Source organism: Cinclus cinclus, chromosome 11 (genome assembly GCF_963662255.1).
Source record: "Cinclus cinclus chromosome 11, bCinCin1.1, whole genome shotgun sequence".
Classification (NCBI taxonomy): domain Eukaryota; kingdom Metazoa; phylum Chordata; class Aves; order Passeriformes; family Cinclidae; genus Cinclus; species Cinclus cinclus.
Window position 1 is genome coordinate 7,754,936 of NC_085056.1, and position 15,582 is coordinate 7,770,517.

Below are 15,582 nucleotides of genomic sequence, written 5' to 3' on the forward strand. Positions count from 1 at the left end.
TCAGCATAGAAAAAAGAAAAAAGTTACAACAGATGCTGGCTCTATGCATTTTGGTAAGCAGGAGTGGTAGCAGCCTGGGCTTTAGAGAAGATGAACTGAATCCTTCCAAATTGTTCTAGCACCATTTGCTGCTATTTACCATGGAGTGACATGAGCAAAATTTAGGTTACTACAACCAGCTTTGAACACCTTATCTGTTGCAGATAGATGAATGGTAAGTTTGGTTTGCTGCCAACTTGCTTGCAAAAGGAATCTGCTTTTAGAACAGGTACAAACACGGAGATGAGAGGGGGAAACCCAACAAAAAAAAACAACCCAAACCAAAACAATATTACAAAGTAATTTTATGACTCATCAGCTTAACCTCCAGAGGCATAAGTGATTCTCAATAAAACCAGAGTATCTGTTACAGGGAAGGATCAAGGAGCACATTTCCTCCCAACCAGCAAGGAAAAGCCATGCAAGCTGTCCATTCCTGCTCATCCACCTGAGTATGGAAAGACAGTTTGGATGGACACAGTCCACCTCTGGAGGATCCTTCTGAACATTTCAAGCCAATGAGAGGGCAAAAACAGCCCAGCTACTCACTGAAGGGTCAAGTGAAATAATTCTGACAGTGTTGTCCACCAGTCCAACAGCAAGGAACCGGGAACGCTGCTCCCCAGGGGGAACGTTGGCCAGGCTCATGCAAACGACGTCGGCTGACATCTCCTTTCTCTCTGTGTACTCATTCAGCTGACCTGACTGAGGAAGAAAAACATATGACTTTCTAATTAGATACTTTGTTTTTAAACAATGCTTTGGATTTGTTATATAAACAGTATCACAATTTTTAAACAATTTATTTCAGCTACAGTTGAAAGAACCAGAAGCGCAAGAGTACAAATACACAATTTCCAGCCTCAGTTATGAGCTTCAGAGACTTTAATTAGCCATTAAATTATCTCAGACAGACAGTCTGAGATATGCAGGCCTTTAATATATCCATTCTAGAAGAATGCTCTACTACTGAATCCTTTTCTGCAGATCTGACCAAGGATCAATCCCTGGCACAACTCACATCTCACTCTTCCAAACTCATTCACAACATTAACACACATACCGGGTCCATCTCAAAATAAACCAGCTCTCCTCCAGTCAGTGCTATCACTACTTGTCTTTGGTTCACAGCACATTTTACAATGGTTTTCTTCCCTGGCGTCTTCCATTCATTTACTCTCTTATCTGCTCGGATGTGCCGGATCCCATCTGGATAAACCTGAAGGGGAAAAAAAAGAAAAAGTCATATAAATTCTGTATTTACCATTTCTTCACAACTCCCATTTTACTAGTGGTTCTGACTCAGAAGAAGCCAAAGGCAAGAATTGCTCCCATCAACCAGTGATCCATCAGCTATGCACCAGGCTGAACCAGCACAAAGATACTTGCCAGCTGGGAGAACTGCATCTTTCAACCATAGCAAGGAACTACTGAAGATTAGGACCATTTTGAACTGGTCCAATTTCACTCAGCAAGATATAAAAAGGGAAAGGCTGAATCAGCATTATTCTCTGCCAGTCTGCATCTCTGGACGTGTGCTGCACTAATTGCAGAAATCACATCCGTGCAGCAAGCTGAGAGTGACAGATATAGCAGACATGTCAGAAGCAGCTTTCCATTACCTGTACCAAAGCATCATCACCAAGAAGAGAGCAGGACAAGGTGGGTGTAGTACCCAGGAATCCAGAGTCAGTCACTTCTTCTACAGTCTCTCCGATAGACAGCACCAGTGTGGCATTTACGAAGGACACAATAATATAGGCATCAAATTCATCTGGTAAAAAGAGACGGGAAAAAAAAGAGTGCTGATTTAATAAATGCAAGGCTTCCCAACACAATCAGCAGTCTGACAAATGTCTAGTAGTTACTCCTCAGCAGAATTCCTGTGATAATTACAGCTGCTGACAGTATTGCACAAGTTCGCTCTAGGACACGCTGTCCAAAAGCCAGCCACTGCAGGACTCCAAACAATGCAAGATCAAGTCAGGGATCAAACCACGATCCAGATCCACAGTCAATTCACAATACTCTGGATTCTGGCAAGCAAGATTCTGGTCTATTTTTTTCAAAGAGCGCTCAAGTTCTTGAAGCCTTTAAGACAGTTGTCCCCCCTCGCCCAAAGAGCTGAATCCAGATTTAACACCCAACAAAGTCAAATAAAATACTCTACTCCAAAAATTTGAACATAAGGAATCTATCTGCAGAAATCACACCACAGATGTTGCACACAGGAGGCTGCAGGACCATAATCTCTATCTAGCAGCCATACAATAAAAGGCCGCAGAGAACAATTAGGGTGCATCACAGCAGAATTCAGGGTTAAACCTGCTCTACCCTCCTCCAGAAACTCAACTGGCTTCCATTCACACTGAGAGAGTCTCCTGGGATAAGAAACAATTACATTTTTAGGATAGTTGCAATACTGTCATTTATCCCAATAGAAGTAAAGGTCAATGTTTGCTCTATTATCTCCAGTACTGGCGTCTCCCAAAGGGGCAGCGTGGGAGACTCCTGCAGCTTGGACATGGAGGAGCTATGCTAATCAAAATAATCTTAAGAGATCATTTGGAAATAGGGAAACTTTGTGGGAAATGAGGGTAGTAGGACTGGGTAAAGCAAACGTCCCAGTTTATTACTGTCTGCTTTCACTCTGCAGAAAGCAAGAGGTCTTAAGAGGGGAAGAGGACAATCTCATTAAAACAGAGTAACAAAAGCAACAGAAACAATGAAGTCTACCGGGAAATGGAGCCAGGAGCCTTGGAGGAGAAATAAGATTGCCTCAGAGAAACAACTTCACTTCTGCTGCTGTTGTCATGCAACTGCTATTTCTTAAAAAGAAAATTCCTCATTTTAACCCAACTCAACCCAAACCTCAGACTTGGGCACCACAACATATCCACTGGAGGCGAGAGTGTGAGAGAGCTGTCAGTTTCTGCCCTTGAAAGGAGATTTTCCCTAATTTTCAAATGTGGGAGACATGGAGAAGTAGTTAATAACTTTAATAAAAAAAGAAAACAGAGAAGTCTCACAGGGATGGAAACAGGATGCCACAAAATACGATGCAGCAGCTTAAAGAACCTGAGCTGGATTAACCAAAACAAATGCTTCAAGAACTAATACTCCTTTTCTTATTCACCCTGTTTAAATGGAAGCATTGCCAAACCTGCTGTGTCACGTTTATAACAAAAAGTTCTTACATACAGTTGAAAATATGCAACTAAAAAATTAAAAAACTCACATCATTCTTCTCTGCAACATCTGGTATACAGACCACAGCTCTGATCAAACTGAAAGAGTTCTATGCAACTAAAACAACTGCAACAGAAGTCTGTGGCATGAACTCCATTACTACTCTATTAACTGGTCATAGCCTATAACCTCCAACAGCTCCAAAACCCTACAAACAGGAAACAGTCCATTTGGGGGAAAGAGAAAGCAAGAACTGAATCTGCAGCAAGAAACCCATCAGTAACGCCAACTACTTGAATGCTTGGCTAAACAGGAGAATTCCTCCAACATTAACAGCAGATAAGAGTTCAGCAAGACACATGCACTGCTTATTTTCTACACTGAACAGCAGCTTCTCCTACCAACTTGCATAGATTTTTAAACAGCAGAAATCTACGAGAATTCCTCGATGATGGAGTTTCCAGCAGCTCACAGGCTAAGCATTTGATTCATAAATATCCCATAGACAGGATGTTCTAAGAATTCCATTTCAAAGACCACTGTTGCTTTCCAAATTACTTCAGAGCTGCTGCCTTCCTCCCTAGGGGCTGTCAATTCTCATGATAAACCACTGTGTCCCAGCTGGAGGTTTAAGCATGTGATTTGGAACAGGACAAAGAACTCCCATCTGAAAACAACACAGATTCCCTTAGTCCTACTCTAAAGGAAAATTCATTCCTACCTCTTAATACTTTTTAGCTCTTTTGTTCCATTGGCTTACATTTATATTAGAGCATGCCTTTAAGTCTGTGTCAATAATGGTGACAAGTGCATTTCTGCTTGAAGTCTGTTTTGCTTAATGACTATCTGCTGGAGCTTTTGAAATAAAGGGTTTGATTTACCAGAATTAAGTCAGTGAATAAGCACATTCATCTAGGTTCAAACAATACGATTTTGGTTTAGAAAATATACCAGCCTAGTTGAAAATAAGAGGACTAAATCCCTAGGGCTCACTGAGAAGTGTTCTCAGTTTGAAAAATAAAAGATCTACAGATTTTAATATGAAAAGATATCTACTTAGCTTTGCACAATCCCAAGCAAAACATCAGGCTCCCCAGAGTTTTGAACATATAGACATCATTTTGTATGCAGACACAAGACTTCAGAGATGCTTATTACTGTTCTAATTGCACCAGTCAGCTCCTTTCAGTGAGTAACAGAGACATTTTAATGACTCTGAAGAGCCACAGCTGGCCTCGTTCTCCTGCACATTACAAGTCTTCTGCAGCTTCATGCACACATCACAACCAGTTATGAAAACATGACATTTCAATCCATGAACTCTACACTACTGTGCTTTTTATTATTTGCCATGGATTCAGTTCAAGTTAGTCCATAAGAATTTCATCCTTATATGCCAGTCCAGTCCTGACAGTTTTCTCATGCTCTGCAGCATCTGAATTTGCACCCATACAAATGCAGTCACCACAACCTCAAGAGGAGTTTGGTGAGCAAACTGAGGAGCAGTGGCAGAGCTCAGGATCACTCTCAGTTAACAGACTTGAGAAGATGACAGCACATTTTCCTGGGCTTCTGTTTACTACTGCGTGACGACTCTGCAGTGCTGACTCACTGCACATTGCTCCTCCAGAAAGAGTGCCAGGTAGGGAGGGAATGCTGTCTCTTAGCTCCCAGCTCCCATCTGTCAACACAGCAGAGCACACACCTACACCCACAGATATTCAACTGGAATAGAGGGTTTGGTGCAAATCCTACCCACTTGTGTCTCACAGGCAGATGAATCCCATACCCACAGGATATTCCCATGCCAGCAATACCTACAAATACTCCAAGCACACTTGATTTTTTTCTCTTGGAAGTCTGTACAAAGCAGCTGGGAGCCAAACCTTGGTCTGCAAGAGTGCTGAAAATACCCCTAAAACACACACATCCAATTTTAGCAAGAACTGACTGTCCCACAGAGACACAGTTGATTGTTTTGCTTCCCAAGGACTGCAAGACAGACTGGGACCTGCTTTCTACTCCTCAGTTACTGAACTGCAAAGGCAACAATCTTCAACTACACACCAGTTTCTAAAATTTGTTTACTGAAGTGCTTAGCATAAATGTAGCCCCATGCTGTTGGGATTGTGTGGTTAACCTGTGGTAGTGTACAGTAGCCCCTAGCAGTAGGTACACACCTGTGGTGATCAGCACCTCCACCACCAGACACCTGTGGAAGAAAAAAAAAGGCTTGGTATTGGTAGTATCACCACGTACCAGCCAAGGTTAGTATTTGAAGACTGCAGACCTGCGTGTTTCTTACAGAGGCCTTGCAGCACACACACACTGCAACGTTGAGGCAGAGCCAGGCAACCCTGCACTGCCAACTGAGCCCTCAAGGGCACTTTAAAGAGGTTGGATACATGTTTGGAAAGGTTCTGAACTCTTTTTGATTAAAACCCACTGAAATAATTTCTGAATTCCAAGAGTTGGAATTGAGGCATCAGTTTCACAGAGCTATAACCTGTATTCAGTGAGTAGCACAGCTTAACAGCCTTTCTGAAATCATGGAGATGATCATGCTGAAACCTGGAGAATATGAAAGGTGGAAAGAAGATGAGGCAATGAGACTGGCCTGCCTCCTGCAGATCATCAATGGTCCTTCACCTCCTGAAAAGTCAAAGTCTTCTTCTGGAACCCCAAGAGAAAAGATTTTAAAACTGTAAGGTGATGTCAGAAGCCTCCAGTCCTCAGAGGGAGAAAATCGTACCAAATTCTTCTCCAGAATGCTGGAGAAAAGGTTTCTAACTAACTGGGATGCTTCTTTTCAGAAAACCATGTATTTTTTTATATGATCTGTGGAAATATTTTCCTTTTTACCCTTTTATTTCCAGGTGACATTAAGGCACTTTATGCTCAAAGTTCCTCCCTTGTTGCTTAGGCAGTACACGAGTCTCAGGACATAAGCACAGGAATTCATGGCAGGTCTCGCATGGCAAGGTAAATCCCACTGCAGGGTTTGAAATTCCCACAGGATTACTAGTTCCCTGGAAGACACACTACTCTCCTTAAATATAAGGTATCATGTCACCATAGCAGGCTGAGGTCTCTGTTCCAACAATCTGGCCTTTCTAGATCCCGTGCATAAACCTAGGAAAGTCATTGTGATTGGGAAGTAATCCCTAAGACAGTCAGTACCCAGAACACATTCCCTACAAACTTTTAAGTGTTTCTGTGCAATTCCGCTCTCACCATCAAGAGAAAGGCGGGAGAAAGGACTATATTTCCTTTTATATGTTAGCAACACTATTATTTCAGATCACAAAATTCAAAAAAACCCCATCAATCAACCAAACCTCCAATCCAGTATATTCTGCCAACCTGAAATCTTAATCTTCCCAGAATCACCAACCTTCTACACATTGCTGGCTTTTGAATAGAGAGTATGTCCTAATCCAGAGTGTTTTTTTCACAGATATGCACAGAAGGAAGTAATAAAATACAGACACTGTTGCCGATTTATCATCTTTGTTCTGTAATTTGTATCCCACTCTCTCACAAAGAGCTGATTACTGCAGTTGTCAACACACACATGAAGAATAGTGAGTATGCTACAACAACAAGAATAGCTGCTGCCTGCCAATGTTTGAGCAAGAACTTATGGGCAAAAACTTATGGGAAGTGGGAACGCATGAGACGTTCAGCAGCTTCAGGCTGCAAATGTACAGCTGACACAGCATACTGGGTGATGGATGCAGCTGCAGGCAGCTGCTTCTTTGTCAAAAGAAGTGTGACAATATGAGGGGACCAGAGGGTGGGTGGCTTCTAAAGACAAGCAGGTGGCTGCTGACTTAAATCGCAGTTCTGAGGATGGCACACGAGCATCACGCAGCAGCATTCCTATGTCCTTGGACAGAAAAACGGAAAACAACAAACACACACACAAAACCATTACAACCTCCCCGTGCTTAAGGAAAACACTGCATACCTTCAACATGTCTCCTAACAGTCCATACAGCATTGGGGTTACCAGGCAGCTCTGAGACAGCCATTTCGGATACCTAAGAGTAAACAGGAAAAAGGTTCTTTTGCAAACAGATGTTTAGACTTAATAGAGTAAGCAATCAAACCACCAGCAGTTTTGAAGCTTTCCCACAAATGGGCAGAAAAGCTAACAATTCCCAAATCCAATGCTCTCAGCCCATGCCAGATGTGCTACAGGGCAAAATATGGTCAGCAATGATATTGCACATTATTGCTCTGGATGATCAGCTTTAAAAGAAGATCATCCACCCCCAACAGAGACCAGCAGCAGCTGGCAGACACCAGGAATGTTCCAGCTCAATACATTCAAGTATCAGAAGAGACAAAAAGCAGGTTTTGTTGAAGTTAAGTAAACAAAAAGCCTTTGAGACTGAAAGAATAAACAGTACAACCCTTCTCAAGAAGCAAGAGAAAGTAGCGCTCAGACTACAGCAAAAGGAAAATCCCCTCATTTCAGCACCTTTATTTCAAGGATTTCCTCACACTACACTCATCTCTCAGGTTGTTCTAGTAAAGTGCTGGATGTCTTACCTCAAGTCCATGTCTTAAAACCCTCAGGGATGACCTGGGCCCCCGACCACAAGCCACATATAACTGGGGTGTGTCTTCATTGGCCAAATCTGCTATCTGTTTGGAGAAAAAGTGTCAAGACAACATCCATGGAATGAGGAACTGTACATATATATCACACTACTACTTTAAGAATGTTTTTTCAAACATCAAAAGCTGTGGAGATGCCATGAGGTGTTCCACCTCCAGCCCCGAAAGAATGTTATATTTTATCCAAACTCTTTGCAAAGAACTGGTCTGATGGTCAACAGAGAAGCATCACGGGATCACAGGTGGACACCCTGTGTTTAGATACATATCTACTGCTACAAGAATCAAAAGCTACCAGGCCAGGTACCAATCTCAGGCAGCTGTCTGACAACTCTGCAGATTTGCCTTTCTGTATGTCTTTACTTGGAGCAGTATTTCTAGGAATCTGGAATAACACAGCTGATGACTCCACTTACACATGCGGTAAACAGGAACTCGCTGACGGCAACATACCTGACAACACAGAATAGGAGACAAACTGTCCAACTCATCCACCAGCACCAGGTTCTTCAGAGGTCGTGGCTGAAAAAAGAATGTATCTCCTTCCTCAAGAGGCATGGCAGAGGAAAACTCTGGCTCCTCATCATCGTCCCCAAGGTGAGCTATCTGGTACAGGTAGCTTGAGAAAGGAATAAGAATGTCAGCATGTTCAGACCAAGGCTCATGTAGCCTTCTTTAAGTAAGGCTTAACCAGATACTCAGGTAGTGGGGAAGAAAGAAATCCAACCCTACATTATGCAGTTACTAATATTTGGCATTAAGGATTCTCTTCTGGGTGACAATATTTTAAAAGAATCAGAGACCTGCAAAGAAAAAAAACCCCAAAACCCATGAACAAGAACGACCCCCGCAACCTCCCAGCTTCAGCCCTTCACATTTGCAGCTGACATTAGCAAGGTAACCCAGAGTTTCAGTCATTTGTTTTCCCTTGAGCCTTTTAGATATTCTTGTGTTAAAGCCAAACCACCAACTGACAGCTGAGGCCAAAAGCAAGGCCAAGACTTCAACTCCACAGTTATCTTTTTTATTGGAATACTCTCATCTCTTTAACCACACTATTTTTAACCCCATACCCTATTCCATTTTAAGAGCCTAAATAACACAATCAAATAAAACATCAGCGAAAGGAGAAGAAAAAAAAAACAAAACCCAAAACCCCCACAGAAAGACAGACTGAGTTACTTCCTGTTTTTAATAAAGCCTGAATATGGCTTCCTCAATTCAGATTCTATCCAGCAAACTGGCTGGGGCTCCCTCAGGTGGCTGACTGCAGATACAGTAGTCAGGAAAATCTCCATTCCTGAATTCCCCCCCCCCCCCCCCCCCCAGACACAGTTCAGCTAATCTTCAAAGGTGTGCATGATCCTTTAGAGTATTCAGAAGCCCAAACATGAATTAAAATAAAACCCTCAAGATACATCTAGTAAGAAAAGGAACACAGCTACTGCTAAGAAACCCTATTTACTTCTGAGTGGGCCATACACACAACAGTTCAAAACTATCAAACTAATTGAAAAGATAATTCATCTAAATATGTGATGAACCCTACACAAACAGCAAGTGCCCAGTTTTTCCAAAACCTACTGCAACAGCAAGTAACCTTTTGTTCTCTGCATTTCATCATCTGAGTTCAAACAACGAGAAAATTCCCCCATTCATAGTCTAATCCAACTGTTCTCCTCAAGCCCTCTGAACAAAGCACTAATTTACACATTAAACCAGAGGTGCTGTCTTTCTATGCACAGAAAGTTCAAGGGTCAGTCTGCAGGCCTGAACAGAACCAGTCTGTTCCAGGGGAAAAACAATGACATAAAATTGTTTACTCACTGGTTTCCAAATTCAGATGCCACAAAGAGAAACCCTGTTTTCAGCACACACATAGCAGCAGCAACAGGAACAGTGTCAAAGTACTTCAGTCGAATCTCTGTTACCTGAAAGCAGACGAAGATGTGACTATGATGGTTAAGTATTGGAGCTCCACTCCATGGGAGTGATTTAATAAAAAACATCTGCCTAGCAATCTTCTCCAAAGAAACGAAACAAGAGCATGCCAGGCTTAACACATCAGTAGTCTGGGGCACCAGGTTATAAACCATAAAATCCATCAGACCATTTGAACACACAAACCAGGCTGCCGGTTTTATTCCAAGACTTTCTGCCTTTTGTAACACCGAGTCAGTTTGGAAAACAAAAGCTGTAAAAATAGCAAGCTGCCTAAGAGAAATTAAATTTGCTTCACTGAACACCAGCCATTCTCCAGCATTAGAAAAAATAACTGTCCTGAGCAAACTTCTAAATTTGATATGGTCACAACAGCTGTTGGTGAAATAGCCAAGAGCAATCTTCAGGCACTTGAACATCACAGAATCACAGAGTATTCCAAGTTGGAAGGGACCAACAAGAATTAGCATGTCCAACTCCCAGCTCTGCACAGAGGAACCCCAGAAATCACACCATGTGTCTGAGATCATTGTCCAAACACTCCCAGAACTCTGTCAGGCTTGGTGCCTGCTACACAATCATCCCCTGTACCAAGTATGACATGTTTAGATGGAGAAATTAACATTTAACATTTACTAAAAAACCCAACTAATCACACTGCACCAGAGATCTTTTCAGACTGGAATACTAAAACAAGCAGCAGCAAGCCACTGCAAGCCTGTTATTTTATTTCAGAGCAGCTGTACCAAGCTAACTACCTCAGCTTGCAAAAATATTGACTGCAGCACATTAAGTACTCAATTAAGAGACTAGAGGGTACTTGCTGAAATCCAGGGAAGCCAAGTTCCACAGAATAAATTACTGAAATACTCTCCAGGAGGTTAACGGACCACAGTTTACACGTTTTAAAGAAAAGACCACCTCTAGAACATTTTAAGTACATTCAAGTGACTGCAGCTTAATCCTCACAGGATTTTGCAAACCTTGCACCATGTCTCTTTATGAGTAATACCCACAGTTGTGACCAGTGTTAATTGTATCACAAATCACATGCAGCATGTGCCCTTATGCAGCTAAACCCACAACAGTAAATATGTATTACTTTAGAGAAAATAACTGACTAAGGACTCCTCTCAGTTAATACTTCTGCATCCATTTGATGCTTACCATGTCTTCATCAGTCTCCAGAGTAATTTTGAAGATGTCTCCCTGCTCTGTCTGGGCCAGGAAGAAGAACATGGACTTGGTCTTATGTGTAGCAGAGCAGACAAAAATCATACCCCTCTCTGGGTCATCCAAGTCATTCTGTCAGGAAAGAGTGGAGGTCATTGGTGGAATTACCTGACAAGCACAGAGATTATTTCACTGACTGAAGTATTTCCATTTCACAGGTGCCTGAAGAGCTCACAGTATGTAGGGAGGCTTGTAACACAAAGCACACCCCTTTGTTACACCTGTAGTCACCCTTGACATCTTTGCCCCAGAAGGAAATACAGTTGTGGGACACTGTGCCTAAGCATCATCCCTCATCTGCTTCACTCTCCTCTCCAGGCAACTCTCACCTATCAAAGCCAAAAACACAGGAAAGGGCCGTAACCCACACACAGCTGCTTTTGAGCACCTTGGCAGGTGTTCAAAGCACTACCAAAGCATGTAATTCCCAATACCAAAGAGAGAGGAAGCAGCCTTAGATGCAACAGAGCAGCTGTTGAATTCACCTGCATCTACAATTGCCACCACTCAGCATCTCAAGTAATCCTGTCTTGCACTCACAGTGCTGCCTGATCAGAGTCTTTGAACTATCTCCAGTATAAACCTCAGAGAAGAGACATGAACCACACTCATCATTTCAGGCTATGCCCACCTCTGTCCTCCCTCCCAGACGACACACAGCCAGCGAGGTAGATAAGCCAACATGTTTTCAACTCCTTTTTTCTTACTTAAAAACCTTCCTGATGCCCTTAACCTTGAAAGGTAAATTCCAAGCATTCATAATCTTAAGAAATTCTCACCCGTCTCCTGGGAATTGGGCATCTGATATCAGGCTGGTCACCAAAGTTTTTGTAAGTAATATAGTTTTCAGAACAGATCAGCACCCCGCTGGGACCATCAGAACCACCAGGAACTGAAAGCAAAATATTAGGAGAAAAGCCTTTACCACAGATCTGACTCACTGCCAGCAGAACATTTGATTTTCTTTAAAGCAATGTGGTTTCCAATATTCCCCATCCCCCCACATATACAAATCTGCTCTTATACAAAAAAGAAAAAGAGTAAGTACAGTTGCCTGTGCCACCATGACAACAGGGCAGATGGAACCAGGGGACCTGGAAGGATGCAGCTTCTGACAAATTGCTTAAGTTTTATCCTTCCTGGCTTATTCTTGTCTAGAAAACCATGACATGCCCAAAATACCACACTAGCAACCTGTCAGCTGAACACAACCCTTGGGTTTCTGGCATGCTTGCTTGTAGAAAAAAACATCAGATGGATTAACATCTTTAGTTAATAGAAGTGTTTTCTAAAACCATATTTTGTGATCTCAGTGGAACAAAAGATACCACCTAACAGATTCAGCACAATATTTGGTGTCTGTCTGACAGCTGCCTACAGGAGATGCAACAGGGCAAGCATACAAAGGTGCTCTCCTAGTTCAGCATCTTCTGCGCTTGGAGGGAAACCTGCAGCAGTTTCCATGGTTGAAGGTGTTATATGTGCTTTGCATCCAACCCCTCAAAGTGAGCTTCTAGTCCATGGATTCATCTACTGCGTTTAGCTGATGGAATCCCATTCAAGAAAATACAACAGCACCTACACATTAACTAAAACTCTACACATTAACTAAAACTAAGTCTTTCCATTGCTACCAGCTATTTTCAGGAGCACTCTCAAACTGCAGCTGCTTCTATGAATACTTGTGTATTTCCATGTGTGAACCACCCCTCATTACCTGACTGCAAGGTCAATAAATTAATTTATACGAATGGCTCAGACTACAATTGAAACAACTCCCAAGACATAAAGAGACTGTGTTTTCCTGGAAAATGGGAACCAAGCAGACCCAGGCAAAAACAACTCTGTGGGCAGTACCTGTTATGAGAAAGTTGCCATGCTCTTCCAGGGGCTCACTGTATTTCCTGACAACGTGGTTCAAACCCAAGTCCAATTCGTAAAATGTCAATGTCTGCTGCGTGTTGGCTGCAGCTTCACCTGTTGGATCATTGTCTGCTTCCTAAAACAGAACACATGGAAGTGTTTTTAAAGAAAATTATTAAAAGGAGCAAACCTGATGTGTGGGGAAACATTTTTGAGTAACAACAGAATGGAGGCTAAAGATTTGCTGGAAGCTGCATAGGAGAAGTTCAGACCAAGAAAACAGGTATATTTTCAGTTGAAAAGCAGAATCACCAAGACAGAAGAGACTTGTCCATTCTGGCTGAAAAAAAAAAACTTGCAAAAAAATGAAAACTGTCTCAGACAGCAGAAGCAGCCCATGTTCTCCAGTGACAGATGAAGAACAGATTAGGAAAAACGAAGGTCAACAGATAGCAAAGGGAGTTGAAGCTCTTCTCACCTCATAATCCATTTCCAGACAAGCAAACATTGGGTTTTCAAACCCCACATCAACTCCCACCACATGGTAGACCAAGGTATTGGCCTTGTGAGCTTCCAGTGGGGAGGAAATGGTGAGTCGAGCAGCAGCATCTCTGTTCAGGATATACACCAGCTTCTGCTTTTCAATAGCACCTGCAAGAAAGGACAACAGCACATGAAGCCCATCACTTGATGACCAAATCTGACCATACCTGCAGCCCAAAATCGAGTTGCAATTTGGCAAGAGAATATCAGCATTACTACAGCTGAAATTGACCACTAGTGTTTATCTTTGTGCCACCAATTAACCTCGAATGTCTCATTTTAAATTCTTCAGATTACAAGCACCAAATGACAGCTTCAGGCCTTTAAAGCCAAAGCCTGACCCTTTGAGCTACATTCATCTGGCCCAATATTCCAACTACCAATGGCTTAAGGCAGATCTACTCGCTCCTTTTACCACACAAAAGATGACAAACTACAAGGAAGCAAAGACAAACAAAAAGTAGCATCCTGATGTTCAGCTATTTAAAGCCAGTTGGTATGACAACTTTTCCACAGAAATATTTTAACTAAGAAAATTTATCCTTGCCTGACACACAGCATCTACAACATAAAAAACACCACTCAAATATCAACATGAAAGGCACTGCTGTGACTGTGCTACTTTCTCACTCAGGAAAACCAGACATGCTAGAAAAAAAAACAATATTATTTATTGCTATTCCCAGTATAAAGACATACTGGTTAACTACCATCAGCACTGCACAGAACTGCCTGCAGCAAACTGAGAAAGTTCCATACACCTAGAGCTAAGTCTTACAAAAAATGTTCTTCCAAGTGTCCTTCTACCTGTGAAGCCTGATCAGAAACGCATCTGGTTGTCTCCACGAGACATCTCAGAGAAGAGACATGAACTCAGAACATCATTTCAGGCCAGGGGAACTGACTGGCTACACTGTAGCACTGACACCTACAATCAATCCCCTTTTCACTCCCAGGCATCCCATTTCAAGGGCTCTGCACACTGCTAAGCAAACCGGTCTCTTTCCTACTTGTTTTGGTACAGCATTACGATTTATTTGTGCAATTCTACCAGCATCAAGGAACAATTCTGAATGCCTGCGTTCTCCTTGACACAACTCACCGCCTAAAACACTGCCTGAGAAACAATTACAATTATACCTGGCAGAAACTTGCTCCAAAATAAATATCCACAAAACAGAAGATAAAAATAAGAGAATACAAGCTGACAGACTTACTGATCATGACAGCACGGCCCTTTGGGTCCACAGCCAAGTACTGGCCTGGAACGATTCTGCGACATCCACTCTTGCCAAAGGTTTCCTGATGGATCTTCTCAAAGACGTTCTTGGAGGGCTGGTACTCCAGAATGACAATGCGCCCCGAATCGCTGCCCACCACAATGTAGTCCTTGGTCCCTCCTGTCAGCCTAAAGGCCATGAGGGACCGGATGACTCCAAACACTTCCACAGTCAGCAGAGTGTGAACCTTCCCTGTGTTGGGATCAGGGCGGAGTAACTCCAGGATCTTGCCCCGGGAAACAACAATTTCTTGTTGTTTGGTTCCTGAAGAACCCAAAACACGAGCACAAGTCAGCAACAACAGAGCACAACACACAGCTTCAACAAGTGCTACGAAGGGAAGAAGGCAAAACTTCTAAATGTCAATTTTAAGATTACCATGGAGGAATTCAAAGCAACTTAGCACATTGTGTACGACCACTGTTTGAACATGTTCTAACACACCAGAAAATTGGTCAGAATACTAAACTAAATCTACAAATAAATTAGACTGATAAATAATCAAGCCAAACTTCTCTCAATCTTTCCACAAGCTACCACAGCTCAAGTAACACTCAAGAGCAAATGATAATGTACCACCAAAAAGAACCCAGAGCTAAGCAAACTGTAAAACAAATCTCTTTTCTTGTACTATCCAAAAAAACCTCAAGCAAAGACACACAGAGGAAAGAGGAAATTACCTGAGAAATTGCCATGGATAGCAAAGCTAATGCCTGTGGCACGCTGTAACGTTAGGTTGTACAGAAACATGTTGGCAATGGATTTGCTTCAGCTTATTGTAGCTTTGGTAATTCTGCAACAAGTAACACAGAAGAGTGAACTTCTCAAAAATAAAGCCCTTCATCCAGCAGAGAGAACCGCTGCCCTC

The 15,582-nt window shown here is 42.3% G+C and overlaps 1 protein-coding gene and 2 non-coding genes across 3 annotated transcripts in view; all 3 read right to left on the bottom strand.

The window, feature by feature from the left end:
* The window catches only part of SF3B3 (splicing factor 3b subunit 3), a 29,201-nt gene that overhangs the window by 12,957 nt on the left and 662 nt on the right, over positions 1 to 15,582 (bottom strand). Inside the window, exons 2-14 of the mRNA XM_062499956.1 lie at positions 15,395 to 15,507; positions 14,652 to 14,978; positions 13,370 to 13,542; positions 12,886 to 13,027; positions 11,808 to 11,920; positions 10,963 to 11,100; positions 9,682 to 9,785; positions 8,308 to 8,473; positions 7,786 to 7,881; positions 7,199 to 7,271; positions 1,662 to 1,813; positions 1,103 to 1,258; positions 589 to 744 (exon numbers count right to left, since the gene is read on the bottom strand). Coding sequence (XP_062355940.1) covers positions 589 to 744; positions 1,103 to 1,258; positions 1,662 to 1,813; positions 7,199 to 7,271; positions 7,786 to 7,881; positions 8,308 to 8,473; positions 9,682 to 9,785; positions 10,963 to 11,100; positions 11,808 to 11,920; positions 12,886 to 13,027; positions 13,370 to 13,542; positions 14,652 to 14,978; positions 15,395 to 15,464 — 1,866 coding nt within the window. The 5' untranslated portion in view covers positions 15,465 to 15,507. The remainder of the gene's footprint in view (positions 1 to 588; positions 745 to 1,102; positions 1,259 to 1,661; positions 1,814 to 7,198; positions 7,272 to 7,785; positions 7,882 to 8,307; positions 8,474 to 9,681; positions 9,786 to 10,962; positions 11,101 to 11,807; positions 11,921 to 12,885; positions 13,028 to 13,369; positions 13,543 to 14,651; positions 14,979 to 15,394; positions 15,508 to 15,582) is intronic.
* On the bottom strand, positions 11,573 to 11,652 carry LOC134048548 (small nucleolar RNA SNORD111). The gene has a single exon (XR_009933552.1). It is a non-coding gene; the product is annotated as a small nucleolar RNA SNORD111 (small nucleolar RNA).
* On the bottom strand, positions 14,247 to 14,328 carry LOC134048545 (small nucleolar RNA SNORD111). Its single transcript, XR_009933549.1, has one exon. It is a non-coding gene; the product is annotated as a small nucleolar RNA SNORD111 (small nucleolar RNA).